This window comes from Lemur catta, chromosome 20 (assembly GCF_020740605.2).
Source record: "Lemur catta isolate mLemCat1 chromosome 20, mLemCat1.pri, whole genome shotgun sequence".
Lineage (NCBI taxonomy): Eukaryota > Metazoa > Chordata > Mammalia > Primates > Lemuridae > Lemur > Lemur catta.
In genome coordinates, this window is record NC_059147.1 from 9,262,638 (window position 1) to 9,290,616 (window position 27,979).

At 38.0% G+C, this 27,979-nt stretch overlaps 2 protein-coding genes across 3 annotated transcripts in view; both read right to left on the bottom strand.

The window, feature by feature from the left end:
• Positions 1–27,979, bottom strand: part of LPCAT2 (lysophosphatidylcholine acyltransferase 2) — a 62,366-nt gene that overhangs the window by 9,285 nt on the left and 25,102 nt on the right. For both annotated transcript variants that reach the window (XM_045533768.1, XM_045533769.1), the window contains exons 9-12: positions 24,773–24,855; positions 22,002–22,127; positions 20,156–20,309; positions 617–715 (exon numbers count right to left, since the gene is read on the bottom strand). In XM_045533768.1, coding sequence (XP_045389724.1) covers positions 617–715; positions 20,156–20,309; positions 22,002–22,127; positions 24,773–24,855 — 462 coding nt within the window. The remainder of the gene's footprint in view (positions 1–616; positions 716–20,155; positions 20,310–22,001; positions 22,128–24,772; positions 24,856–27,979) is intronic.
• CAPNS2 (calpain small subunit 2) lies at positions 7,832–9,635 on the bottom strand. Its single transcript, XM_045533771.1, has one exon. It carries the CDS (start codon positions 8,766–8,768, stop codon positions 8,019–8,021), a length of 750 nt encoding a protein of 249 aa, XP_045389727.1. The 5' UTR covers positions 8,769–9,635; the 3' UTR covers positions 7,832–8,018.

Consider the following 27,979-nt stretch of genomic DNA (forward strand, 5'->3'; position numbering starts at 1 on the left):
TCTGGGACTTCACAATTCAAGCTTCCATCAAGCTCTGTGGGGACCAGGGACATGAATTTTATTTACTTGCTCCCAATTTAGATCCCTGTTATTTCTGTGAAAATATGTATGATACTGTAGGAAGATATGTGGGGTAGAAATTTGGGGCATTTATGATGGTGTTCACCTGATACCACAATGACAAAATAAATTCCATCAGGAAAATACCACTTAAAATATCTCTGACATACAGAATGAGAAAAAAAGGATAGATCAGAACTTTCCAGATAGTGAATTAGGATGACTAGTGACAGGTGGTGTTTATTTATAAACCTCCCTTTGGGGCTTCAAAATGGGAAGGCTGAAAAGAAATAATTTTTTAAGTTAATTTGTTAAATTACCTACTTTTCAATCTTGATGCTCTTAACTAGGCTGCTTCCAAAGACTTTTTGCTTAAATGAATGCTTGTGTTTTCTTTATTCTCAGTAGCAATTGACTTAATCACATTATTCCCCTGTACATGTCACAGCAGATCTATAAACTCATGCAATAGATTCACTCATTTTCAGATAATACACTTAGAGTCAACACTTGTTTATGAGGCAGACCAAGATGCTTTCACTGGGGCTGACAGTACCTTAAATGCCACCTGGATGATCTCCTCTGTGTTGGCAGGGTTGCACAAGACAGCCAGGCCAATCACATACTCTCGGAAGTCAATACTCCCATCATGGTTCTGTGAAAAGAGGGGAGAAACCAGTTAGGACCGCCACTAGTTGAATCACTATTAATTATACCGCATGGTGAAATTCAGGTATGTTATACAGCTCAACATCATCGTAGACTGAGCCTATTTGGAGAAAAGTTCTCACTGAGATGTAATGGCAAGAAAGTGGCCCATCCATTCCCAATTCAGAAGGAATAAAAACATATGTTCTATTCATCAATAAATATTTTTTATCACTGGGACCATTTAGAGTGGCCCTAGGGCACCCAGTGTGGGTTCCTGAGCTCAGCCTTGCTTGACGGGAGCCCCTCTGGGGGGCAGGATCTAGGACTTTCCTCCCTGGGGGGACTGAAGCATCATTCTTGCTATAATGATCAACATGAAAGGGTCACTGAGGGTTCTAAAGGGTTATTAAGGAAACGGAAGGGAAAGAAAAGGCCAAACTGAGGCAGTAATTACAGCTATATTCTTTCTTTCTTCCAGGCTTAATCTGCAGCAAACCAGGAGCAACTGGAGCAAACTTGGCAACTCTGATAGCCCCTTGGGGATTTTAGGCCCCAGAAGATCCTGCACTTCTAAGCCAATGAAAATGAAACATAATTAGTATGACATACCTCGGGAGGCATTTCATGATGGCAATGTAAAAGAAGGGATAATTCTAATCCAGGCTGACTAAATATAGAGGTTTCCCTATATATTAACTATTCACCTGATAGGAACGTCGAAAGGATGACAATGGAGAGAAAGAGAGTTTAAGAAAAAGGGAGAGAGAGGGCAGAGGTGAAGGCAGGACTGCAATAAGAAAGAACAGAAAGAGCTAAAAAGAAAAAAAGAGGAAGAGGAGACAGGAAAAATGAGGTGGACAGTGGAAGAGAAAGATGGAAAAGGGGAGAGAGGGAAGGAGGGAGATAGAATGAGAACTGTAAACAACTACTTTCATCCCTGGTGTTAGAATCATTTTGGCAACAAAAATTGCAAGTGATAAATTCCGAGATAAACTATTGAACGAGTAACAACAAAGCTAGTGCAGTACTTAATCTGATCATTAACAAATAATGTCTGGCATCCACAAGCATATGATCTTCAACTGTGACTAAGCATCTATACTTCAATTAATAAGAGTTCCTTAAAGGAAGGAAGCTTTCTTTGCATGGCAGTGTATTCCCATTGCCTAGCATGTAGGAGCTAAAAAGATGCTACCTTTTCCTCACTACTTTGGGTTCACAAGACCTTCACTTTAAAACACTAAGGCAAGAATTCTTCACTGGAGTTTCATGGATGAATTTGGGGAATTTGGGGATGAATTTCAGGGCCTGGGAAGCCCCTGAAATGGTGTACACCTTTTGTATATACATGTTTCTATGGAAAAATTTTGTAGCTTTCACCAGCTTCTCTAAGCAACTGAGCCTCAAAAAGTCAAGAATCACTTGCACCATATTACTTTATCTTACTGCAGGGTGGAAACTACAAGGAGTAATAATTTAACACATTAATTGCAATGTGAGTTGTATTTATTTAATAACTCACACTAGTTTTGAGCCGAGGGCCTTGTGAAGCAAAACCTAGGCAAAACCCTGCAGTTGGTTTGTGAAAATCTTACTTGTTGATGTTCTTACTGTTACAATTAATACTGACAAATTAATTCTAAAAATGTGGATGAAATGAATAGAAGTCAATACATTTCATTTTTCATTAAATTAGAAAGGATTGTATTGTTTTCAAAGTTTTTTTTGAGACAGAGTGTCACTTTGTTGCCCTGGCTAGAGTGAGAGCCATGGCGTCAGCCTAGCTCATAGCAACCTCAAACTCCTGGGCTTAAGCGATCCTACTGCCTCAGCCTCCAGAGTAGCTGGGACTACAGGCATGCGCCACCATGCCCAGCTAATTTTTTCTATATAGATTTTTAGCTGTCCAAATCATTTCTTTCTATTTTTGGTAGAGACAGGGTCTCACTCTTGCTCAGGCTGGTCTCGAACTCCTGACCTCAAGCGATCCACCCACCTCGGCCTCCCAGAGTGCTAGGATTACAGGCGTGAGCCACCACGCCTGGCCTGTTTTCAAAGTTTTTATTCTATTTTTATAATAAAACGCCATTGCCCCAGAGGAAAAAAATTTTTTTCTAATGTGGCAGTCAATGTGTTTTAATCTTACTTTCCCAAAACAAGGTAAAAATGGAGGTTTCAAGGTTTCCCTAAAATAACAAGGTTTATTCCTGAGACAAAAACTCAAGTCATCTGACATCCTTTTTTGTCTGGATACCAGCCTATAAAAGAGCTGTTTTTTTCCTTTTCTTTAACCAACTTCATTGAGGTATCATTTATATTCAACAGAATGTATCCATTTTAAATGTACAGTTTGATACGTTTTTGACAAGTATATACACCAGAGTAAACACCACCACAATCAATGCCTACATTTCACCACCCCAGAAGTTTCAGAGAAGGCAGACTTTTAAGGGACATAATTTCCTTCTTGTGCCACCATTTAATTTTCTTATGCACTACGGTGGGCTCTTTTCAATGAGCCTTAGAGGTTGAGGAGCTTATTGCTCAACACAGATAAATTTCCTCTGCAACTGGCTTTTCCCACTAAGAAACATAGAAGTCTTGAATAGAAGTTCTGAAGAACAGATCTAAGAATGATCTAAGGATGCTTAAGTTACAATCATAGGTTGTCTGTATGATTAGAAATACTCCTTTGAATTTATGTTGTATCTTTATTGTGAGACATCCAATTTTTACCTACACTACCAAATCATACATGTAACAGAGGCCAGGCATCATAACTCATTTTGCAGGCAGAGAAATGGAAATGTAATGGTCCCTTAATATTACCACCAGTCACAGAACAACAAGGTAACATTCTGGACCCCTAATTTTCACTAACAGTCTTATCTATGAGTGGTTTTGAATGACAAAAAAATGTTGAAGCAGACCTCTGATGATCAATCACATGAGAAAGTACATGGAAGTTTTTATCCCAGTAACGTGAAAGGGAAAAAAAACAGCATGGAAATTATTCTCGGAGATTATATTATTGGATTAATAAAACAATACATTGTTAAGGTTCCAAATTCAGAGTAATAAAATTTAAAACTGCAAGAAATAAGTCATCTATTCAACTCTTTCATTTTTACTAATGAAAATATTGAGACATAAGCTTCACTTGAGGTCACAAAACTCACTATTGCCATAGCTGCAATTAAAATTTAGGTAATCTATTAATCATTTAAATTGAAGCAACTAGCTTGATAAAATATATTTAAAAACAGATAAAAATTATATAGCAGAATATGCTCCTTTAATTTTTAAATTTTGAATCAGTTTCATTATAAAAATTATTCTGCAAATCTGTGGTTCTTTCCTTTAAAAATCTACTGGGGTAGCCAGGAATAATTATGAACTTAATAAAAAAATCTAGACTTGAAAATCTTTCAGTGTCACATTTCAAAGAAGAACAGCTTTTCGAAGAGAGGTCATAATCCCTCCATTAACTGTCCTAATCTGGAGTCCAGAGTAGCACAGAGTAGGAACTAAGAAGTTGCATTTTGTCACTGCACAAAGAAAGGATGACTAAACCTTGCCAAAACTCCAGACAGTGGGCCTCATCCCTTTCCTGGAGGTCAGCAGGATCAGAAAAGCATGGAAGTGTGTGTGGGAGTCCCTGTGAGCTCATGGCCCCCAGCACCTTTCATATGCTCAGTCACCATATACTGGCTTCCAGGGCCAGTGGGAAGTTCTAGGCTGCTTGTTCATATATTGCCCATTTAAAATTCCAGAAAAAATAAATGGTGATTCTCATGTGTCTGATTCTCAGGTATCAGTTCCCTTGGGCTGTTTCATAGTTGAATTTATTTGACATTTGTATTCATATGGAAGCAGATACGCTTTACAACTTTTTAAGTCTAGCAAAATTTAAGAAGATAGTTTTGAATACATTTTGCAATAAACTCCCAAGGATAGGGACTATTTTCTTTAATAATATCATCTCTGCAGATAAGAGATAATCAATGACCTTAAAATAATTTTAAAATGTTTACATAAAACAGATTTTATGTGGCAGCAGCCAACAAAAAGAAAGTCTTCAAGTCTTTGAAGGTAATCTATAAATCCAAAGGCGTATAATTATTAAAATGCAGTAAATTCTCAGTTACCCAGAAGAGTCTGGGAAGAGGTGTTCTGTTTACCTGAATATTCTCATTAAGAGCAAATTTCTACCCACATATGTAATTGTAACAATTTTCTAGAATTCAATTGTTTCATTTTATTTATTTTTTCAGGTTCTCTCATGAGGTCCCATAAATTGTTTTACTACACTTAAACATTTTTAAAAAGTAATTCTGAAGGTTCTTTAAGATCAATAAGCATATTAAACATCAGTACCCTAAAGGTGCCTGCATAAATATTCAAGTCCCCAATATGAGCAATTCTGTAATACTACTACTAAGATTTCTGACTGAGGTTGATAATTCAGCTTTTAAAAACACATGCGCTACTGATCAAAAATATTTAATAAGTGAGCTTTAAGATGACATATAAATTTTGAATGTTTTTGGGAATTTTGCTATTTTTAGGTACAGAGCACACGGTTATTTTTCCTTTTTTGTAGTTTATAGAATTTAGTGGATTATAGCTGAGCATGGTGGCTCATGCTGAGACCCCATTTCTACAAAAAATAGAAAAATTAGCTGGGTGTGGTAGCGTGCACTTGTAGTCTCAGCTACTCAGGAGGCTAAGGCAGGAGGATCGCTTGAGCTCAGGAGTTTAAGGTTGTAGTGAGCTATGATGATGCCACTGCACTCTAGCCTGGGCAATACAGTGAGACCCTATTTCAAACAAATAAACAAAAAACCTAAACAACAACAACAAAAACAAAATAAATATTGGATGAAAACTAAGAAATTCAATCTCTTATTAGGCTATTGGTTCTACACAATGCCAAATATTTGGTTACCTGGAAAATTCCAGAGTTTGGATTGAATTTTCTAGTATCCACTCTGACAACTGAGGTTACTTATACAAATTTTACAGAAATTCAGAAGAGAACAGAAGGAGATCCTAGGTAACTTCAGGATGGTTTTCCATGCACATGCTGGAAGAGAATCATAAAAGTAGATAATTCCTCAACTTGAGGAGCAAGGGAAATACTTAATATCACCCCTCATGTGACATGACTGTCTTAACTTTTACAAAACATTTACAATGAAGTGAGGAACAAAAATGTGGCTTCATTGCCCTTTCCACAACCATCCTGTGGAAAGGTTAAATTATAAACCTAATATTCTGAGGCCTTAAAAGATGTCTGGCAGCTTTCCCCCTTCTTGGCTACTCTCCTACACCCATGCCTAACATACTCCTGGGCTTATTTTAAAATAGGGAGACTAATATTACTGTGTGGTTGCTGGCAGCAGACTCATTCTTATGTAACCACACCTGGTCTGAGTAGCATAGCAGACCAAGTAAAATTACAAGTCCCTTGAGGAAAGTGGATGGGATCTCCGTGCTTGGCTCAGTTCAGAATTATATGTGGGTGGTGTTTCATAAATATTATATGATGGTGATGATGGTGAACACAGAGGCCACATGCCAGCCTCTCCGCATTTCACTGGGGATTTCCAACAGGCAGCTGGGGGCTGTTAACAGGCTAGTTATATCATTTTCATAGCTACAACTTTCTTCTAAGTGAGTCAAAAGAGGAAGGAAGAATTTATCTTCGAACTCAGCAGGACCCTCCAAAGTAGCCTGGGATAGAGAAGGCATTGATTAAAAACCAGAGGAGCAGAGGGGTAGTGACCAATTAAATAGCAGGCAGGGGAACTGAACACCTACAAAGGAGTCTACTTGCACCAGGATTCTGGATTTTGCTTGCTCTGGTCTAATAGCCTGTATTAAAATTATAAAGTCAAACCAAGGGCTATACACAAGAAAGGCACAACTACCCCAGCTTTTGGGAGCAGTTTCTTGGTACTCCTGTCTTCCCTCTACCTGGATGCTCGCAACACTGACTCTCCTGCTGGGCCTCAGTTTTGGCGGAGACAGATTTGAAAAATACTGTGAGACAGCCCTACTTTAAAGCAGTCAAGCCTGTCAACCTTGGCTGCTCGTTACAATCACCTGGGGAGCTTTAAGAATATTCATCCTCAGGCCCCACTTCCAAAGAGTCTTATTCGACATATTTGGAGTGGGACTCAAGCATTAGCATCCCTAAAGAGCTCTCCCCAGGATTCTAAATTGCAGACAGGGCTGAGAACCACTGCAAGAGTCAGCAATATTTGTTCCCTCTATTGCTTTATATTTCATTTAACTGATAACTATGTGAGTGTGTGTGGGGTTTTTTTTTTTTTGTGTGTGTGTGTGTGTGTGTGCTTGTTTCCAGCCTGCAGTTTCCAAAGATGAACAAGAGAATTTTCCTTGCTCTAAGGCAGGGCAAGACATGACAAGAGCTGGCTAACATCAGCGGGGCATGCCTGATTTTGTATGAAGTATATGTAAGAGTGATCATGTTAATTCATTAAGGCAGCTAGAGACATTTTGGAACTGTGGGTATACTCTTTTATTCCCCAATGCCTTTGACTCTCTTTACAAATTATATCAAAACAAAACAAGATTGCTGTAATATGCTTATTTTACTAGAGAAACAGAACTAAAGAAACCTAGAATTTTAGATAGCTGCATGATTTTAAAAAATGTTACCCTTATGTGAAATGGTTTGATTTCACTTTCTGAACCTGTTTCTATACAGTTAAATGGGTTTCCTGGAAAGCACTTTTCACTTTTTTACATAATGGAAAGACCAGATGTAAAAGTATGAGGAAAACAGATTTAGAACTTCCCTCCCCACCTTTTTAAAGGGAAAAAAATATCTCCTGATTGTTTTCTTGATTTATTTCAGGATTTAAAAAAAATTTAATTCTTAACAACAATGGAAACAATGATAAGGTTTCTACTCCTTGGAATTCATTCACCGAATAAGCAACAACCTTTTAAAATCTACTCCATTAGAACTCTGCCCTACACCCCCTATCATATATATATATATATTTTCACGTAAATACATATATTTATATGCCCATATAAATTTAGTGTCTTTAAACATTCATACATAATACAAACCACTCAAAACATCTTTCATGAAAAACGTGCTTTAATTAAGCAGTAAAATGTAGCACACGATCAAAAATATGTAGGGTTGTGAGAGAGCTTGCCGGGAAACGACAGCAGTTGGACAGGGTGTGAGCAACCGCGCGGACAGCGTGGCAAGGCTTTCGCAAGTCGTGTCCTCCAGGGAGGGTCTTGTGCTCTCAGTGCCCACTTCAGGAATACATGGTCAGCTGCAGCCACTCTTTGATAGACACCTGAATCAGGCCGTCTGCATCTCTATCCAGGGACTTGAAGGCACGAAACATAGCGTCCAGGCGGACCAGGCAGCTGATGAAGCTGTTAAAATCCATACCTCCATCGTCGTCAGCATAGCGGCGCACGATCATCTGGTAAAGGTGATCGTTCAGCTGGAAGCCTGCCGCCTGCAGAGCTCCCCGCAGCTGCGAACTTCCCAGAGTCCCAGAATGGTCCCTGTCATACTGCTTATAAACACACTGCCATTTCTTGATGTTGTTCCACAGATACTTAAATTCCTCAAAGCCCAGCTTCCCAGTCGCGTCGCTGTCCATGACAGACACAATGCTCCGGCAGGTGTCAAGGCTAAAGCCCTCGGTCTTCAGATCCTTGTGCTTAGAAAGGACTTTGTTGAGAATATTCATCAGGTCAGTGGCTCCTACCTCCATGTCTGGTCCAGCCAGCTGTGCGAATTGTTGCCGGAACCGCCGAACTTCCTCGCTTTCTGCGGCCTCCACGTGGGTGAAATGCTGCTGGGTGGGAGGTGGTTCTGGAGTGTATTGAGCTGCTGCAGCCTCACTGATAAAATTCACGATTCCTCCAACCAGCCCCCCAATATTTCCTCCTCCGCCTCCTCCTCTTCTCTGACCGCCTCCTCCAAGAAAGCCTCCAAGAGCTTCTCCAAGACCTCGATCTGCCCCCTCCAATATAGCCTTTGCAAGAAACATGATTGCAGTTTAACAAGCAAGTGCAAAGGCTGCTGAAATCTTGGAGATGGTACGATGAGAGATGAAATGGAGTCCAAGCAGCTTACATGTGGAAGAACTGGCTTTTCTGTACCTGCTTACCCTGCACCACACCCCATGATGGGATGTTTCACCTCCTACTCAAGTTGCCTGAATTCCAGTAGGTCCTAGCACCTGCCGTATTTTAGAGGGCTTCAATAGAATTGTTTTCTAGTCTTCTAGACATTCATAGATTAGAGTCTATATGACACATTAGAATAATATTTTAAAACATAAAACTGTACATTTTTATATGTCATTGATTTCTTAGTTCTCTGTCTCAGCATTGGAAAAATGACATGCATTTTCCTAACAGCAGAAGAAGGTAAGTGACTCAAGGAAATCCTGAATTTCTTTTCTAAGGAATATTTATTGTTAGAGTTCTTGGGCATCAGAAGAATATTCACCCAATCCCCTTCCTTTCACAAAGATTCTCAAAATGCAACGTTCTGAAGAAAAACTTGAAAGCGGGATTTTCATAACGCAAGGTCCCCAATACCCATGCCCACAGGTCATGATTCTGTAGGTCTGCTCTGGGGTCCGCAATCGACAATTCTGGAATCTTCTTTGAAGTGTAACATTCATACAGAAAAGTGTACAAATCATACGTGTATATAGCTCAAAGAATTCCACAAACTGTACACATCCCTGTCATAGCATCCAGGCCAAGAAACAGAGTATCACCAGCACCCCGGAAGCTTCTTCACACTTCTTTGCAGTTACTCCCCTCTCCCAAGGGCAACTGCTCTCCTAACATCTAACATCACGGATCAATTTTTGCACCTTAAATAAATTAAATCATATAGTATATATTAACACTTTTGTGTCTTTCTTTATTTTAAAATTTTTAAATATTTTAAAATTGTGATAAAATACACATAAAATTTACCATCTTAACCTTTTTAAATGTATAGTTCGGTGACATTAAGTACATCAGCATTGTTGTGCAACCATCACCACCATCCATCTTTAGAACTTTTTTCTTCTTGCAAAACTGAAACTGTACCCATTAAACAATAAGTCCCACCTCCCCACTGTTCTACTTTCCGTCTCTATGATTTGACTACTGTATGTACCTTATGTAAGTGGAATCATACACTATTTGTCCTTTTGTGACTGGCTTATTTCACTTAGCATAATGTCTTCAAGATTCATCTATGTTGTAGCATGTATCAGAATTTCTTTCCTTTCTAAAGATGAATAATATTCCATGGCACGAATATACCACATTTTGTTTTTCCATTCATCCATTGGTGGGCACTTGGGTTGCTTCTGCCTTTTGGCTATTGTAAATAATGCTGCTACGAACATGGGTGTGCAAGTATTTGTTTGAGTCCCTGCTTTCAATTCTTTCAGGTATATAACCCAAAGTGGAATTGCTGAATCACATGATAATTCTATTTTTACCTTTTTGAGGAATTGGCATACTGTTTTCCACATTGGCTGCACCATTTTACCAACACTTGTTATTTTCTGGGTTTTTTTTTTTGATAATAGCCATATTAATGGGTGTGAAGTGGTATCTCATTGTGGTTTTCATTTGCATTTCCCTAAAGATTAGTGATTAACATCTTTTCATATGCTTTCTAGTCATATATCTTCTTCAGAGAAATGTCTATTCAAGTTTTTGGCCATTTTTTCATCAGATTATTTGTCTTTTGTTGTTGATTTTAAGAGTTCTTTAAATTTTCTAGATATTAATATTTTATCAGTTATATAATTTGTAAATATTTTCTTCCATTCTCTGGGTTACCTTTCAATTCTGTTGTTAGTGTCCCTTGATGCACAAAAGTTTTAAATTTGGATGTAGTCCAATTTATCTATTTTTTTTATGTTGCCTGTGATTTTGGTAATCATGAAATGATTATCCAAGAAATCATGTAGAAATCGAGTGTCATGAAACTTTTCCCCTATGTTTGGGTCTTTGATCCATTTTGAGTTAATTTTTGTATATGGTATAAGGTAAAGGTACAACTTCATTCTTTTGCATGTGGATATCCAGTTTTCCCTGCACCATTTGTTAAAAAGACAATCCTTTCTCCTATTGAATGGTCCTGGCACCCTTGTCAAAAATCATTTGAATATATGTGTGTGCGTGTGTGTGTGTGTGTGTGTGTGTGTGTGTGTGTATTTCTGAGCTCTCTACTCTATTCCATGGGTTTATATGTCTGTCTTTATGTCAATACCAAACTGTTTTGATTATTGTAGATATGCAGTTAAGTTTTGAAATCAGGAAATGTGAGATCTCCAACGTTTTCTTTTTCAAGATTGTTCTGGCTATTCAGGGTCCCTTGTCTTTGGTATTTAGGTTTCACAGAATTCCTCTGAAAGATACAAAGGTATTCCAGATGTGGAAAGAGAAACTCAGAGAAGTTAAGCTACTTACTCAAGGCCATGCAGCTAATGCATTGTACTGTATTATCTAAGCAGCATGAGTATCCAAAAGGGGAGTAATGAATTCTGCTGAGGCAAAGGAAAGGAAAACATTTACCTATAGAAGAGATCATGTGTAGGCCTGACTACAGTGTGAGTCAGAGTTCTTCAAATAGATAAGAGATACAAAAGGACGGTACAGTAAAAACACAGAGGGGCTAAAGGATATGAGGTTTTCAAGAGATGGTGACTAGTACAGTGTGATGAGAGTCTGGTGCAGGGAGCGATGGGAGATCAATAAGATGGAGTCGGATTGGAGAGGGCTCTGAACTGCCGTATGACAGAGCCTCTCTCATAGGTTATTGTAGAAACTACTGACAGCTCAAGTGTAAAGTCAAAAGGAGATTAGATGTGAAATTACTTTGGAAACTGTATAATTCTAGAATTAAATAATGATTATTCTAGCTATTATCAGAGACAGAACAGTAGCTAGGGACACTGCTCTATTTAGGACATGGGAGCAATGTCCTGTCTCCTTTGGCCACACCCAGTGGTTTGTGTAAAACTCTCCAATGACTGGTTTTATCTCTCATGAGCACAAAGAGATGGTCTCTGTGAACACCAAAGGCCAAATATCTTCCTTAACCCCATCGAAAAAGTACCACAAGAGAACTGTCTTCCTTTCAGGGAATCACAAAGGGCCATCTGGCTTTAGACAGATATAAACACTTTCATATAAGCTTTTCTCAGAGGAAATCACATGGGCTTTGTTTTTATAATATTGCAAATTAACTTGATAGCATTCACTTTCATATAAAATGTACCTCCTTATGTCCATCTGAAGTGTTCTTTTGCTGCAGTTTAAATCCAATTGCTCTCATTTATTAAATATTTTCTGTGAAGATGGAGGACATTTGGCTAACCGTTTCTCATAAGCCATCATAGAATAAAAGACTGTTATTAGATTAACAAGCTTTTTCTTCTCTGGACAATTTAATCCCCTATGGCTATTTATTAGAACATTAATAGCAACCTTAGTTGCTGTCTGGGGGAACTCTACAGTCCAAATCTGGAACAAAAACGGTAGTAAGAGAAGAAGCCACAAGTGATGGAAAATTTAACCTCAATTTCAGGAGAAGAGTTATTGAACTTAAAAAGTACACAATGACATTCCAATGTTATTAATAACATTATTTATAACAGTCCAAAAGTAGAAACAACCTAAATGTCCACCAACTGGTGAAAGGGTAAATACAATGTGATATATCCATGTAAGGAATACCATTCAGCCATAACATGGAATTAATTACTGTTACATGCTAAAACATGGAAAACCTCAAAACATTATGCTAAGTGAAAGAAGCCAGGTATAAGAGACCATATAGCATATGATTCCATTCATATTAAACGTCTCAAAATGCAAATCTATAGAGACAGAAAGTAGATTACTGGTTACCTAGGATGAGGGGATAAATGACAGGAATGAACAATTAATGACACAAGGAATCATATTGGGGTGATGGAAATTTCTAAAACTGATTTTGGTGATTGTTGCACAATTTATAAATTGACCCAAAAAAATCACTGAATTGTATACTTGAGGAGGGTGAATTATACGACATATAAAAATATGCCTCCAGAAAATTATTTTAAAAAAAAGTCAATAGTGATAATTTGCAGTAAAAGGAATACTAAACTAGGAATTCTAGTCCCAGTCCTGTATGGCCTTAAACATGTAACTTCCTCTCGTGAGCTGGCAGCCTTCTGCAAAATGAGGAGGATGGGCAATTTGATAGCAAAAGTCCTTTTAGTTTTACAATTCTGTGCGTCTAGATTTTCATGTACCATGAAGCAGTGACAGCGGCATCATTCTTATAGTGAGCTTAGTTTCCTTCTGGCATCTAAGCCTTTTTATGCTATAATATTAATTTAATTTAGACTTCCTTTATCTTGGGTCTGGTTCCACAACTTTTAAAGACACGCTTGCTAATCCTTACTTTGACATATTGTCTGGTTTTCAAAAGTATTCCTGATTGCAACCTATGAAGTATGTTGCTTTTCCAAACAGAACTCCAAGAGGGACTGGACCTGGTCTAGAATAACACAGAAGGACGCACAACTCCCACTCTGAGTGGAGCCTTTCTGTCAAGTGGGGCTTTCACTTAACTGCAACGTGATCTGGACCAGACTTTCCTAATTTGTTGATAAGAATGTCATGTTGGATGAAATCAAAAGCATTTCTAGAGATAACATCTATTTCTTTTTCGTTATCATCTTGGACTGTCACTCTGTCATAGAGGGAAACTAAATTGGTCTGACACAATCTGCTCTTTACAAAGCTCTGTTCTTTACTTCCTTCTGCTCTGGGAGGAGGCCAGTCATTGCTCACTTGCTCTAGTTTAAAAAGTTAAGTTTAATTGTTACAGTCTCTTGCTGTTTCCTCTGTGCATCTCCCAGGTATATAGTGGGAAACCAAAAGTAAAGCGTACCATTCTTATGGTGTGCATGGATATTTCTCGTGTAACTACACCCAGAGAAAATACCATGATGAACTAAATGGGGAGCTAAGACAACAAGAGCACTGGAGGGAAATGCTCAGATGTACAGGACTACCACACTTTCAGGACAACTTGTACAACTGAACAGTTCATCTGTCTCGCCCAGAAAATAGTAGTCTTTTTCTGTAAATTATATCACAGAAATTGTAGAGTGGCTTTCATATAACAAATCTTGATTAACTAGTATTGGAATCAAAATGAGTTCTTTCCACATGAACTATAAATATGAACTGGAAATGTAAAGGGTAAAAGATTTTACTGTTTATTTCTAATCATTTAAGCCACCTAAGTGCCCTGCCCTGGCTCTCAGCATAAGCAGAAAACCTGCACACTACAGCACCCTACCTTTCTAACTGGAATGGGCACACAAGGATGATTGTTATTACTGGCACTCAAGATTTAACACTTGAACTAATACCAGGAACAGGGTGGACAGGAAGAACTTGAGATAAAGAAACACATTCATTCCATATAATGAGAATAGTAATGAAAGAGCTACAGAAGTTTAACAATAGCCAAAAAGGCTGGATTGCCTAAGTGCTAAAGTATACACAAACTTTTCCTAATACTTGAACAAAGTACATAGTAATGCTAGAAGAACTGAGTACTGGCTAGAAGAAATGGGAAAAATCACAATAGTTGTGAAATTATTCTACAGAATGGAAATCATAACCATATACCTAAATTCTTCTAGGCAGTGATCTATTATGCACATAATGGTGTTGGTAAGAAGAGAAAGTGAGCTCCTGCCAGACTATGGCTAAGAATTAGACATCAATTCCCTCATTCTTTCCCTCTCGTCTGTGAAGATGAATGACACACCACTGCTTAGAACTGTAGGAGATTAACAAGAGGTAGACAGATTAGTTAAGAATAAAGACTCATAGTGATCCCTTTACATCAGAAGTGACGTATGAAGAGATATCCCTGCTAGTGGTAAGAAAGAAACAGATAACATTGTAAAAATTACATGCTTACTGAAATATCTGGGGACTTTGATTCACTGGTGCATAAGACACTGTTGTCAGGGCAGCACACAACTCTGCTCGATAACACAGTGCTGCAAGAGGATGAAATGAACACTGACGGTGTGTGGACATGGCAAGACCTTGTTATAACTGTAAAAATGACTCTGTTATAATTATTTCTGAGTTAGCCAGTGTAATTTCTTAATCTTGTTAAGTGTCTTTAAATCCCTTCAATTGTGCTAACAGAAAAAAATCTAGTATTTGATCTGAGTTATGAATATAAAAAATATTGAGAAGCCACTGTTTGAAACCATTGTTTCAGCCCTCAACTCTAACTCATCTGGACATTTGACCAATCCCCAATTAACCTCTATTCTGGAGAGTTCAGTACATATTCATGAAAATAACAAAGCTAAATTAAACCCAAAGATTAAAAGGATCTTTCATTTTCAAAGAGATTAGACATTTCAAAAAGCACCTTATCCCAAACTAGTGAACTATGCTACGCTTTAGATCATGAATGACACATTTCTGTTGGACCTTCAAACTGTCTGCCATCAAATATCTGAGAATCTAAAGAATATTAGAAAGAACAAATAGCATACTTTCTTAGAACAAACTGAGACAAAAATCACCATGAAGCTTTTGTAGACTAGCCAAGAATGTGGGTGGGAAGAAAGAGTAAGGGACTGATGGGGAGATATTCGGGTCTTCCTCCTAGCTCCAAAACTGTAAGCACAACTGCATCTGATTAGGGGAAAGGGTGAGAAAAGATTGAGAAGGAAAGGAAAGGGGGGATGAAGTGGGAAGGGAAGGAAGGGAAAGGGAAGATAAAGTGGGAAGGGAGGGACCTATGGGAGCATTTGGCACTGTAGGAATTTATGGGAGCATTTTGCACTGCAGGAATTTATAGCTGGGCAAGAGCAACAGGAACACCCCACCCTTTCTTTCCCACCCTTCCTCCTCTCCCTACCCCCACCCCTCCTCAACCACTGAGTTTAGCAAGATAAGCTACTATGTATGACAGAAACAAACTATGGAGTTGCTGAACTTCCTTGCCTTCCCCATCAAATGTTCCCCAGCTCAATCACTTAAAGAGACTGAGAAAACAAGCCTAGCATGGAAGTGGGTCTGTGCACAAGGTGTGGCGACAATTGCATAATTCAGCATCTGAAAACAAACTTTCACAGGCACAGACATGCAGGTGTGTTAAAAACAGAACAAGAGAATGTGTGTGAGAGAGAGAGAGAGAGAGAGAGAGAAAGGAAAAAAGGAAAGAAAGAAAGGTCAAATGCATTAGTCATTAATTCTCTATACTATTTTCTTTACCTTCCAGTATGCTGGAGATCAAAAGAAAACCACTTTACAGACCAGCTTATGGGGTATATCTAAACCTAAATCACACTATATAAAGAATTTTAAAAAAACTTATAAAATGATATGTGAGCCTGCTGAAGCAGTCCATGCAGAAGTGTGATTGACCAAATAGGCGACAAAGGCTCTCTAGTCTCTGATTTCCAGGGACAATTGTCTTCTCTAGTTCTGAGTGAGTTAATCTGGCTAACTGCCAGTTATTTTAATCCTTGGTTTATGTGCCCTTCCCTACTCCCGCATCTTCTTGTACTTAACAATGCCATAGAAAGAATGAGGCTTGCTGGCAGGTATCATCAATCATCAAAAGACAGAACTGGTATCGTAATAATTCTGCAACTGCCAGCAATGACAGTTTGACACCTGTAGGACAGGGCAACACCTATAGATATTATTTTTAATTTTGATTAAAAATCCTGGTGAGCTCCATGTCTAAGATGTACTATAAACTTCCTCCTTTGTTCCTGTTTCATAGTCCCTTCCCATTTCCCTACCTCCTGTCCTTGTTTGTGTTGTCCTTGCCATATTCCTTCCTGTAACCAATTTTATTATACAGAATTTTTATTTAAAATTACTTGCATGGTTTCTAGAGTCATAGTGGAAGATATTATATAAATTTCACAGAAAGATCAGTAATCATACAAGTGAAAAGGTACCTCTAATTTCCTAATTTGCACAGTTACATCCAATAATTAACCTCTCCCTTGCCCTAATCTTCATTACACTTTACAGTGATACTGATGCAGTGATACATTATCATTTCATGGATGAAGACAGATTATTTCTTTGCTGTAAGCAAGCCCAGAAGAGAGGCCCAGGCACTACATATAGAAGAAGGTTGCTTAAAAGCATCACGTTAAAGAATAGTTCATCTGTGAGATCACAGAGCAAGTCATTGGAAACATTAGTGTGCTCCAGGAAAAAACAGAAAAAAAGCCCTGTCCTGGTTTCTGTCATCAAGCTATAATTTCTTTGCAAAATATCTTTTCCCAGTGGTTAACAAGAGAACTGGGACTTCTGGTGCCACCCCAGATATAATAAGCCCAGTTGAGCCTATCTCTCCCAATTACAACTAGAAACTTTGGACAAAATACAAAAAGCAACTACCTTGGTACAAAATACCATAGCAGGAGGATTGGTGAGGAAAGACAAACCTCTTTTTATTGTGCTTCACAGATTATGGGTTTTCTGGGGTTTTTTTTTTGTTGTTGTTGTTGTTTGTTTGTTTTTATAAATTGAAGGTTTGCGGCAACCCTGTGTCAAGCAACTCAATCAGCTTCCAGTTTTCCAACAGTACTGCTTACTTTGTGTCTCTGTGTCACATTTTGTACTTCTCCCAGTACTTCAAAATTTTCATTATTATTATACCCGTTATGGTGATCTATGGCCAGTGATCTCTGATGTTACTATTGTAATTGTTTTGGGGTGTTTCACATGAACTGCACACACATAAAACGGAGAACTTAATGTGTGTGTTGTGACTGCTTGGACTAACCGGCCATTCCCCAGTCTCTCTCTCTTCCCCCCTTCCCTCAGGCCTTCTTATTTCCTGAGTCAGAACAGTACTGAAATTAGGCCAATTAATAACCTTAAGTGATCAAGTGAAAGAATGACTGCCCATCTCTCACTTTACATCGAAAGCTAAAAATGATTAAGTTTAGTGAGGAAGGCGTGTCAAAAGCCTGGACGGGCTGAAATCTAGGCCTACTGCACAAAACAGTTAACCAAGTTGTAAATGCAAAGGAAAAATTCTGGAAGGAAATTAAAAGTGTTACTTCAGTGAACATGCAAATGATTAGAAAACAGAACAGCCTTATGGCTGCTATGGAGAAAGTTTCAGTGGTCTGGACAGAAGATCAAACCAGCCACAACATTCCCTTAAGCCAAGGTCTAATCCAGAGCAAGGCCCTAACTCCCTTCAATTTTATGAAGGCTGAGAGAGGTGAGGAAGCTGCAGAAGTTGGAAACTAGCAGAGTCTGGTTTATGAGGCTTAAGGAAAAAAGCTGTCTTCAAAACATAAAAGTGCAAGGTGAAGCAGCAAGAGCTGATAGAGAAGCTGCAGCAAGGTACCCAGAAGATCTAGCTAGGATCATTGATGGCTACACTAAACAATAGATTTTCAATGTAGGCAAAACAGCCTTCTATTGGAAGAAGATGCCATCTAGGACTTTCAAAGCTAGAGAAAAGTCAATGCCTGGCTTCAAAGCTTCAAAGGACAAGCTGGCTCTCCTGTTAGGGGCTAATGCAGCTGGTGACTTTAAGTTGAAGCCAATCAATATTTATTTACCATGCCAAAAATCTCGGGCCCCCAAGAATTGTGTTAATACTAAATCTACTCTGCTTGTGCTCTGTAAATGGAACAAAAAAGCATGGATAACAGCTCTTCTGTTCATAGCATGGTTTACCGAATATTTTAAGCCCACTGTTGAGACCTACTCCTCAGAAAAAAAAGATGGCTTTCAAATTATAACTGCTCATTGAAAATGCACCTGCTCATCACCCAAGAAGTCTGATACAGATGTAAAAGGAGATGAATGTTGTTTTCATGCCTGCTAACACAACATCCATTCTGCAGCCCACAGATCAAGGGGTAATTTCAACTTTTAAGTCTTATGATTTAAGAAGTGTACTTCATAAGGCTATAGCTGACATAGATAGTGATTTTTCTAATGTATCTGACCAAAGTAAATTGAAAAATTTTCTGGAAAGGATTCATCCTTCTAAGTGCCATTAAGAACATCTGTAATACATGGGAGGAAGTCAAAATATCAACATTAATGGGAGTTTGGAAGAAGTTGATTGGAACCCTTATGGATGACTTGAGGGGTTCATGGCATCAGTGGAGGAAGTAACTGCAGATGTGGTAGAAACAGCTAGAGAACTAGAAACAGAAGTGGAGCTGGAAAATGTGACTGAATTGCTGCAATCTCATGATTAAACTTGAATGCATGAGGAGTTGCTTCTTATGGATGAGCAAAAAAAGTGGTTTCTTGACAGCTATATTCGTAATTGTCCCCATTGGATACAAACCAAATGTTCCTCAGCTGAGGAGCAGATAAAGTAACTATGGTACGTCCATACAATGAAATACTACTCAGCAATCAGAGGGAACAGATTACTGATACATACAAAACTATGGCAGAATCTCAAATGCACTGTGCTAAGTGATAGAAGCCAGACTCAGAATACTATATACCATATGATTCCATTTGTGGGGCATCTGGGAAAAGCTAAACCACAGGAATGGAGAACAGTCAATGATGGCCAGGGGGTAAGGGCGGGGGAAGGGCTTGACTACAGATGGATAGCTAAAAGGGAATATTTATTTTTTTGCAGCTGCTGTGTATCTTGAATGTAGTGGTAGTTATAAGCCTCTAAACACTTGTTACAACTCATATAGCTGTAACCACAAGAGTGTATTTTATTATCAATTTTGTATATTAAAAAACAAGTGAAAAAATAGATAATTTGAAATCTTGATACATTTTTCCTAAAGAACTTTTCAACAATTCAATTATCTAATTCCATGTACTTACATATTCATAAGCAGCAAACTGGACCCCCAAAATAAAGCCAAATAACCAGATATTAATTGAAACCTTTGTTATAAAATTTCACTTGAAAATAAAATCTATTTGGTCTTTACACACTTTTGGAGAAGTACAAAAACTTTCAGAATAGAATTTCACCAACCATTTCATCAATGTATGATTTTTCACGTAAATTTTAAAATTCTTTCCAATTATATAAACTCTCCCAATTCCATATCACAAATGTGGTTATGTGGTCACAATATTTGTTTTTGACCTGGCATTTAAAATAAATAGACACTATCATATCATATCATGTCAAAAATGACACTATCATAAATGTTGTGATACACACATAATTACTATTATTACTATTACGGGGAAAAAACAAAATCATGCAATTAAACCATAGGTTCAGCCTTGATTCTTCTAATGCTGACCTAAGAGATTTTTCAAATGCTTGCCATACTGATTTATGCCCTGTGGGGACTGGAAGAGTAAAAATGTTAAAGATTAAATTTTAACATACCCTATCAAAGAGTGCAAAAAGTTGTCTCAAGACATCTGAAACAGGCAACTTTAAATACTCTGCAAACTCTTCAATTCCAATTCTTCCTCCTTTTGAGGAACTCGCAATAGATGCATATTCATCCAAATGCTTACGAACACCATCCCAATCTAATCTAAACAAACAAAGAATTATAAATACATGTAATTAGCACTTTACAATTCACACAGATCTTTAATGAACATTATTTTATTAATTTGTAGGAGGGAAAATATTTTAAGTGTTAAATCTGAAAAGGAGAATGAAACAGATATTTAAAAGTACATATTAAACATGTATGCAGGCATTTAGTCTTTTAAAGGATATTAATATAACTGATAATCATCCCAAATATCTCAGGGAAAGAAAAGTAAATGAGAAAAAGAACAATGTGGTGGAATAATAAATGGCTCATGAGAAGAAAATAAGAAAGCATATTTTAATCTAAACTACTAAGTCAACAGTAGTTACTGAGTTGTTAAAAAAGAAATTACAATTCTTGCTTTAAAGGAGCTTTCAGGCTGATAATGAATTCATATTTCTCAAAATGTTGTGATAGGGAGATTCATTACACACTTCCTCCAATATTAGTTATGAAAAATCAGGTTGATTAAAAAAACACTGGCGGCCAGGCATGATGGCTCACACCTGTAATCCTAGCACTCTGGGAGGCCAAGGTGGGAGGATCACTTGAGCTCAGGTGTTTAAGACCAACCTGAGCAAGAGAGTGAGACTCCATCTCTACTAAAAAATAGAAAAATTAGCCAGGTATCATGGCATGTGCCTGTAGTCCCAGCTACTCGGGAGGCTGAGGCAGGAGGATTGCTTGAGCCCAGGACTTGGAGGTTGCAGTGAGCTATCATGATGCCACTGTACTCCATCCAGGGCGACAGAGTGAGACTCTGTCTTAAAAAACAAAAAAACAAAAAACCACTGGAAAATATACTGTAGCTTATATCACATTCTGTTTTTGCCTTATAGAATTAAACAAATGACCAAACACATATTTTTTCTGTGCCCGATTTCAGTGACTATCTAATCTAGGGAGTATCGTGAACATAACATCCAAACAAAGGCAAAACATGTTTGTTATCAAGAAGATATAAGTAATATTTTCTGTATCAGTTATCAAAATGTTGTATTTTAACATTGGACTTTGATATAGTAACTGGTTCTGCAGCTCCTTCCTAGGGAGGATGCCAAAGTCAATAAATTCTGCAAATTCCTAACAGGACTGAGAACAGAATGCACTATAATAAGAGGGGGGTTTGAGGATTACACCTTTTATACTACATAGGTCAAAAGAAATGTTCTAAATGGTTTAAACTAGATAATAAAAGCACAAAGGAGGGCTTTTACCTTTTTAAAAAGAAATACATGCCCAGAAAAAAAGGTAGAACTAGGGTAAGCACTTAAAATTCAGTGATGGTCAGAATTGCTATTAGACAAGTCAATTTATGTTTCACATGTGTAGTTCTGGCCACTACATATCAATACCACCTAATGATGCTACCTTTGTAAAAGAAGGTGGCAGGACTGACTACTCTGAGCCATTTCTGAGTAGGGAGGTAGATCTGTGTGGATTCACATTTATTATCCCTTAGTCTCCTCCTGTGACCAATGTATATATCTCCAAGTTAACTGTTCTTGAAAAAAAAAAAAGTAGATGGATAAAATAGAAGACAAATTCACAACCCTGACTTTCCTAATAAACACCAAGTGTGTCCTAGAGCTGAGCATTAATAAAGCAGGAGAAAATAAACAAGTAGGATTTCAAATCCCTTTTGGACAACTTTATGAAAGTATAGGGATTTTAAAATACACTTACTTCAATTTCCGGCTAATTTTAGTAAATTCCACCAACCCAGCTTCCATGGGCAATGTTAGCTGTCCTGCTGAAATCATCAATCTGCAATCTTCATAGGTATGATCTGTTACTGGTATTCCCAGGGCTCTAAAAGTATTAAGAAGCAGACTGAAATTCAGTTTTTTTAAAAAGCAATGATTTTTCATTAGGCCTGTATTGGTTAACAAACAACAGTAAACGGAAAAGTATTTACTACTTTTTAAACCAGTAGCTTGGGCTTTTCTTTCAAAAGAGACATATTTCTCTACTTCTTCAGACTTACTGTGGCCCAAGTTAATCTCCTTATGTCTGCATGCTGCTGTTTCTGTAGCTGATAATTTTTGTTTTGTGTTTTAACAATAATAATAGTTGACTTGAGTTTCATGGAAAGTAATCAGAAGACTCAAGTGCAAGTCCTAGTGGAGTCTTTTACCAGCTGTGGACCTTCTGCATTTCACCTAAACCTCACTTTTCTCATCTGTACATAGGAATAACTACTCTATTTACTCCAAATGGTACTGGAAGGACAAAATAGGAATGCCTGTAGAGGTTCTGTTGAAACAGATAAATAGCATTTGTATGTACTGTAAGTGAACAACCTATCCAAACTGCTAGCCATCTGAGTTTCTTCATTTTTTCTAACTAGGAATCACCTTCTTGCTACATAGCAATCTTCTAAAAATACTGAAATGAATTGATAATAAACTGATATTTCTTCCAAACCTAAATATCCTCCATTCTCAAAAGAGAGCATAACTTCTACTACCTACTTCACTATTGCTCAGAGATTAAATGATTGTGAATTAGATTTGGAAAACATATATATTAATAACAACTTTAAAAATACTGAGTGCAGTACATAAAATAATTTCTTGAAGATTTCTCTTCACTAAATTTTCATTTACAAATATTCAGTGAAAATCATAAAATTGTTTTCAACTATATTTGATTTTGTTGATCACTGCTAGTTACATTAAATTTTGAATGAATGCAATCAGAATAAAACTTTTTTATCTAAAACATTTTTTTCTAGGCTATTTTTGGTTAATAAATATTTTGGTTAAGAATATATAACATGGAAAATAAAATTTTAAAATATTTCAGGAATTATAATAATAAATATTACAGCATAATAATTTAGAGCGTGGGCTTTGGTAAGGAGAAATGTGGATTTGAGTCCCAGCCCAGTCACTACCTCCTATGATCTTGGGCAAACTACTCACCTCTCTGAGTCCCCTCCCCTGTCTTTCCAATTAAGACACATTTCCCTGAGTCTGCTTCCTTACTTTTGTCATAGAGTTGCTGTGAGGATGACATTAGATAACACAGGGCCTAGCACAATACTTGGTAAATATTTATTTTTAGCTGTAGTAACACTACTACCTGACATCTACTTTGCTCTTTACTGTTTTTAAATGTTTTTATCATATACTTTCCTGCTTGATTCTCATAATAATCAAAACCATGAGAAATGCAAGGCAATGATTTTAATTCCCATTTCACACCTGAGGAGAAGGAGTCGTGGAGGAAACTTGTCCAAGCTTGCACAGCTAATCGAGGTCTTTCTTTTCCTTTATCCAAGGTCATTATACCTCCACATCTCCAAATTCAGAAAAAGGCTGGCTAAATGAATCCCTTCTCTATTTTTAGGCACATTTCAGGAAGCCAAAAGATCTAAGTTCTCTTTGTTTCTAATACTTATTTTACTTCCTACCTTTTGGACATAAGCTGATATGGAAATGTAAGAAAGAAAGGAAGAAAACAACATGAAAGCTAATTTTGTAGCTGGTCTGGAAACTATATAAGACAAGTACACCTAGGCATACTTAGTAGCAAAAAAAAATTTTTTTTTTTGCTAAACATTTATTATATTTTGCAAACAGAGCTATTCTGAAATAAAATATTAAAAATATATACATATATCAGACTAAAACATATATGTAATTTAAAATTTGGCTATAAAGCCAAATTTCAGCTATGAAGCTTAATTCAGAGTTCCCACTGAGTTTTTACTAAAAGAATAAATATTGCTGGTCTATTAGCTCCAAATCTACTGCAGGGAATAGCAACAGAAGTGGTGCCCGGGGAAGGCACACACCTGGCGGGCTCTAAGGCTGCCTGGGTGGTAGTATAATATAACACAGTCTTTCATTACAAGACGAGGTGATTCATCTAGTCAGAATGGTGGCCAGTTAAAATTCCCTTAAGAGCAGGAAAATATTAATAATTACCTTATGCTTCACAGTTTCTAAATCCTAAATTTATAGCCATCCCTTCATAGAGGTGGCTTTTTCCCTTTTCTGTGTATCTCCTTCCCTTGCAAACTTTCTCCTTTTCAGTGTTATAATCATTAATGCCTTTGAAACGCCGGCCTTGGGCAGAGTGACATGAAGGCCAAGGGAATAGAAGGTAGGGCACGCAGGAACCACTAAGATCATCACAAACATGGCTTTGTCTGGCAGAGACAGGCCAGCCTGGGAGAATTCACCCTGTGGAAGGCACTGACTGGTCTCTTCTGGTTACCGTATCCTCCTGTCTTTCCGGTAAAGACATATTTCCTCATCTGGGGGCTGTGGCTGGGAAAAATATTTAGATTGCTTTACTGACAGCATCCATGGGCTCATTATTTTACTTACCAAAATGAGTTGGGAAATGAGGTTCTTAGGGGAAAAAAAGGCTTAAAACTATGTTCAATGATATTTACAAATAATTTTCGAGTTATTTACCGGTTATAATCACATATAGACACTTACTCTGCCATTAAATTCCGGACTCTATTGGCAAAAAGGACAGGATCATTTTTTTCTTCATCACTTGGTACTTGAACAGGCATAAACTGAAAGACAAATATATCTTTCCATAAGAATCCTCAGGCCTAAGACATTAAGTGCTAAATAAATTACTGTATAAACTATCAATATAGTAAATGCCCTACCTTTCTAGAGCATAGGTTACATGACATAATAGAAGTTACACTGGCAGGGAAATGCAGCCAAATGAGGCAGGTGCTACCTGGGGAGAGGGTATTCTACAAAAGAGCTAATACTTGATCTTGGCTTTTTAAGGAGAAGTGTGATTTTGTCAATAGCTACTGTCTATTGAATTATAACTATAAACCAGGCATTACGCTAGTTATTTTATATGCATTACTTTATTACTTCTTCCCCCATTTTTGCCATAAGGAATTGGGGTTCACAAAGATTAAATGACTTGCTCAAAGTTTCATGGCTCAGGCTCAATTCCATGCAACAAATATTACTTAGGCCCCTATTATGAGTCAGACATTGCATTAACCCCTGAAGACATGACAATGAAGTCCCTGCCCTCAAGAAGCTCTCCAAGCAGTAGGGTAGAAATTTATGATACAATGAACCAAATCCACCAATAAGAGCTACCAGCCATTATGCACCTACTGTGTGCTGGGTACTTTATATGAGGGGCTTCATATGATTAACTTTCTAAACAATTCCTTGAGGCAAGTCCTACTATTTGGCACTTGATAGATGAAGAATGGAAGAGGTTAAACAATATAGCCAAGGCCACACATAAGTGGCAGGGCTATACCACGTTCTTCAAATGGACCTGTTTCCAAATCTTGTGAATCATGTTACAGGCATTGGTAAGTCACATGACCAAGTCCAAGTTTTCAAGTAGTAACTTCAGTGGTAGGGAGTAGATGGCTCAAGAGCAGGGAGAACACCTGGAAGCTACTACAATTGGGAGAGATGATCAGACCTTGAATAGAGGGAGTGAGGATGCAGAGGACAGCATGGATGCAAGTGGCATTTTTAAGCTAAGATGCATAGGAATTATACAATAACGTGCTATATGACCTTTTACTTTGCACATTTATCTTATTAACTGCCTCTCCAAGGGGATCCTGCCATGCCTCAGAAAGAGCACTCAGCTGGGGTTGCTGCCTGGGCCCTGCTCCGATCCTGGAAAACCCATTTAGCTTTTGGGGGCCTCAGTTCCCTCTCCTACCAAATGAAAAAGTTTGACTGGAAGATCCCTAAAGTCCTTTCCCCAACTGGAATTCCATGTGTGGCTCTCCATTTTGCATCTATTCTTTAAGATGGAAAAATAAATTATGCCACCAGAGGTCCCCACATACTAATATATCCAGAACAACTATCTTTGCAAAGAAATATTTCTAAAAATTCCCTCCATCCTGATCTGCAAAATTTCTTATGTTTGCTTAGTATGAAATCCAAGGAAGAAAACAGTAAGCTACAATTAATGTTCGTAAAACTTGAACAGTATAAAAATTAGTTTTACATTGCCATATAATTCTTCATTTTAAAAGAAAAGCCGAATGACCATTTACAATACACTTGATTTATAGGTCATAAAAGCACATAGTGAAAACCTTGAAACATAAATTGCTGCTACACTGTTAATCAATCACACATAATACAATGAACTATGGGTTTGGTTTCTCTTAGTGCAGGTAATATTTTCCATAAAATGATTTTCCATAACTCTCATATTGACATGGCATTTTATTCTTGAGGAAAAAATTCCACTGACAGTACAAAGTAATTAAAAGCCTGGACTTGCCACTCACGGCCCTTGAGGCCCCGTGCCTCCTGAGAAGTAATTCAGTGAAAATTCTAATAAAAAGTCACCTCTCTTAGGATAAGACCTTGCCCTCTATATCACATTTCCGTCTAGTACAAAGTCATTCAAGGCTCACAGCATGAATGCACCCTTTATTTGGAAAGGAAGATCAACTAAAGAGAGGGGAAGGTGATTGCTACTCTCTCTCACGGCCCCTAACACACATCTGAATACCCCAGTGGCTTCAGGACCCCGAGTTTTCCTTTCTACCTTCTTCTGTCATTAGCCTCAGTACTTCCATTGATGACCCATTTGACACCTTGGCCACAGATATTCTCAACCCCACTTCAGCCACAGAAACAAACACATCTAATTTCTTCCTCCTGACAAGTTCTTCAGTCAGTTTCCCTCATTATCCATGAGTGCTTATTTCCCCCCTACTCTGGTTTTGCTTACACGGTGACAACCTAATGGTCACATCAGGACCTACCTACTCCTTCCTCTTTACCCACTCCCTCTGGCAGCATCTGCCTTCCTTCTACACTGCACTTGGGAGTCCGACATGTCCACATGGCCTTTCTGTCACCTAGAATCTCTCACTTCTGCCAGACCCGCAGTGCCAATCACACAACCTCGGTCACCTCTCCTGATCCTGCTTTCCCACTCCTGTTAGGGAACACTGAGGTGTTAAAGGAAGTTACACATGTGCCATGCTTTTCAAGTTGCAATTCCGCTTTTACCTCATTCTCCCTGGCCCAATGGCACTTTGCTTTCAACTTCATAAAGAAGATAGCCTGTGTGACCTTCTTCTATTTCCTTTCCCATCGCACCTGATACTGGCCCCATAGCTCCACTCCCGTCCCCATTTCAGGCACAGTGTTCTCTATACCTTCACCGTACTTGACTCTGAGCCACCCCGTCCCAGAGGAGGAGACTAATCGGCATGTTTCCCAGACAAATACCTCTTGTTTGCACTTTTGCTCCCAGAGTCCCCACCTTCTCTCGGGCCTTACACTGCACAAAAGATACAGTCAAAATTCCTCAGTCTATCATTTCAGACTACCCATTAACCAGAGCCAGTGCTTTACACAAGTGCTCAGTGCTGGTAAAACTAGTTTCTTCATTGTTTGTTGACCATATCAAGCATGTTCCTCTCTACTAAATAAATGATGAGGAGGAAGAGGAAGATTGACAAGTGATGACACTATGATCAATCTTTTCTTTTCTCCTTGTAACAGAAAAAGATTTAAAGGACTATCTTAACAAAGGTATAGTTCTAGTTCTTTCCATGATTCTTCTTTTAAATCTTCAGAGAGAAAATGAAAAAGAAAGGTATTTATGAGCATCTGTAGCTTCCTTCCCCAAAGCAGAGAAACATCCAAATGAGAAGGGAAGTATGA

Coding starts and splice junctions, on each gene's coding strand:
- CAPNS2 (XM_045533771.1), bottom strand. CDS start 8,768: ATGTTTCTTGCAAAGGCTATATTGGAGGGGGCAGATCGAGGTCTTGGA.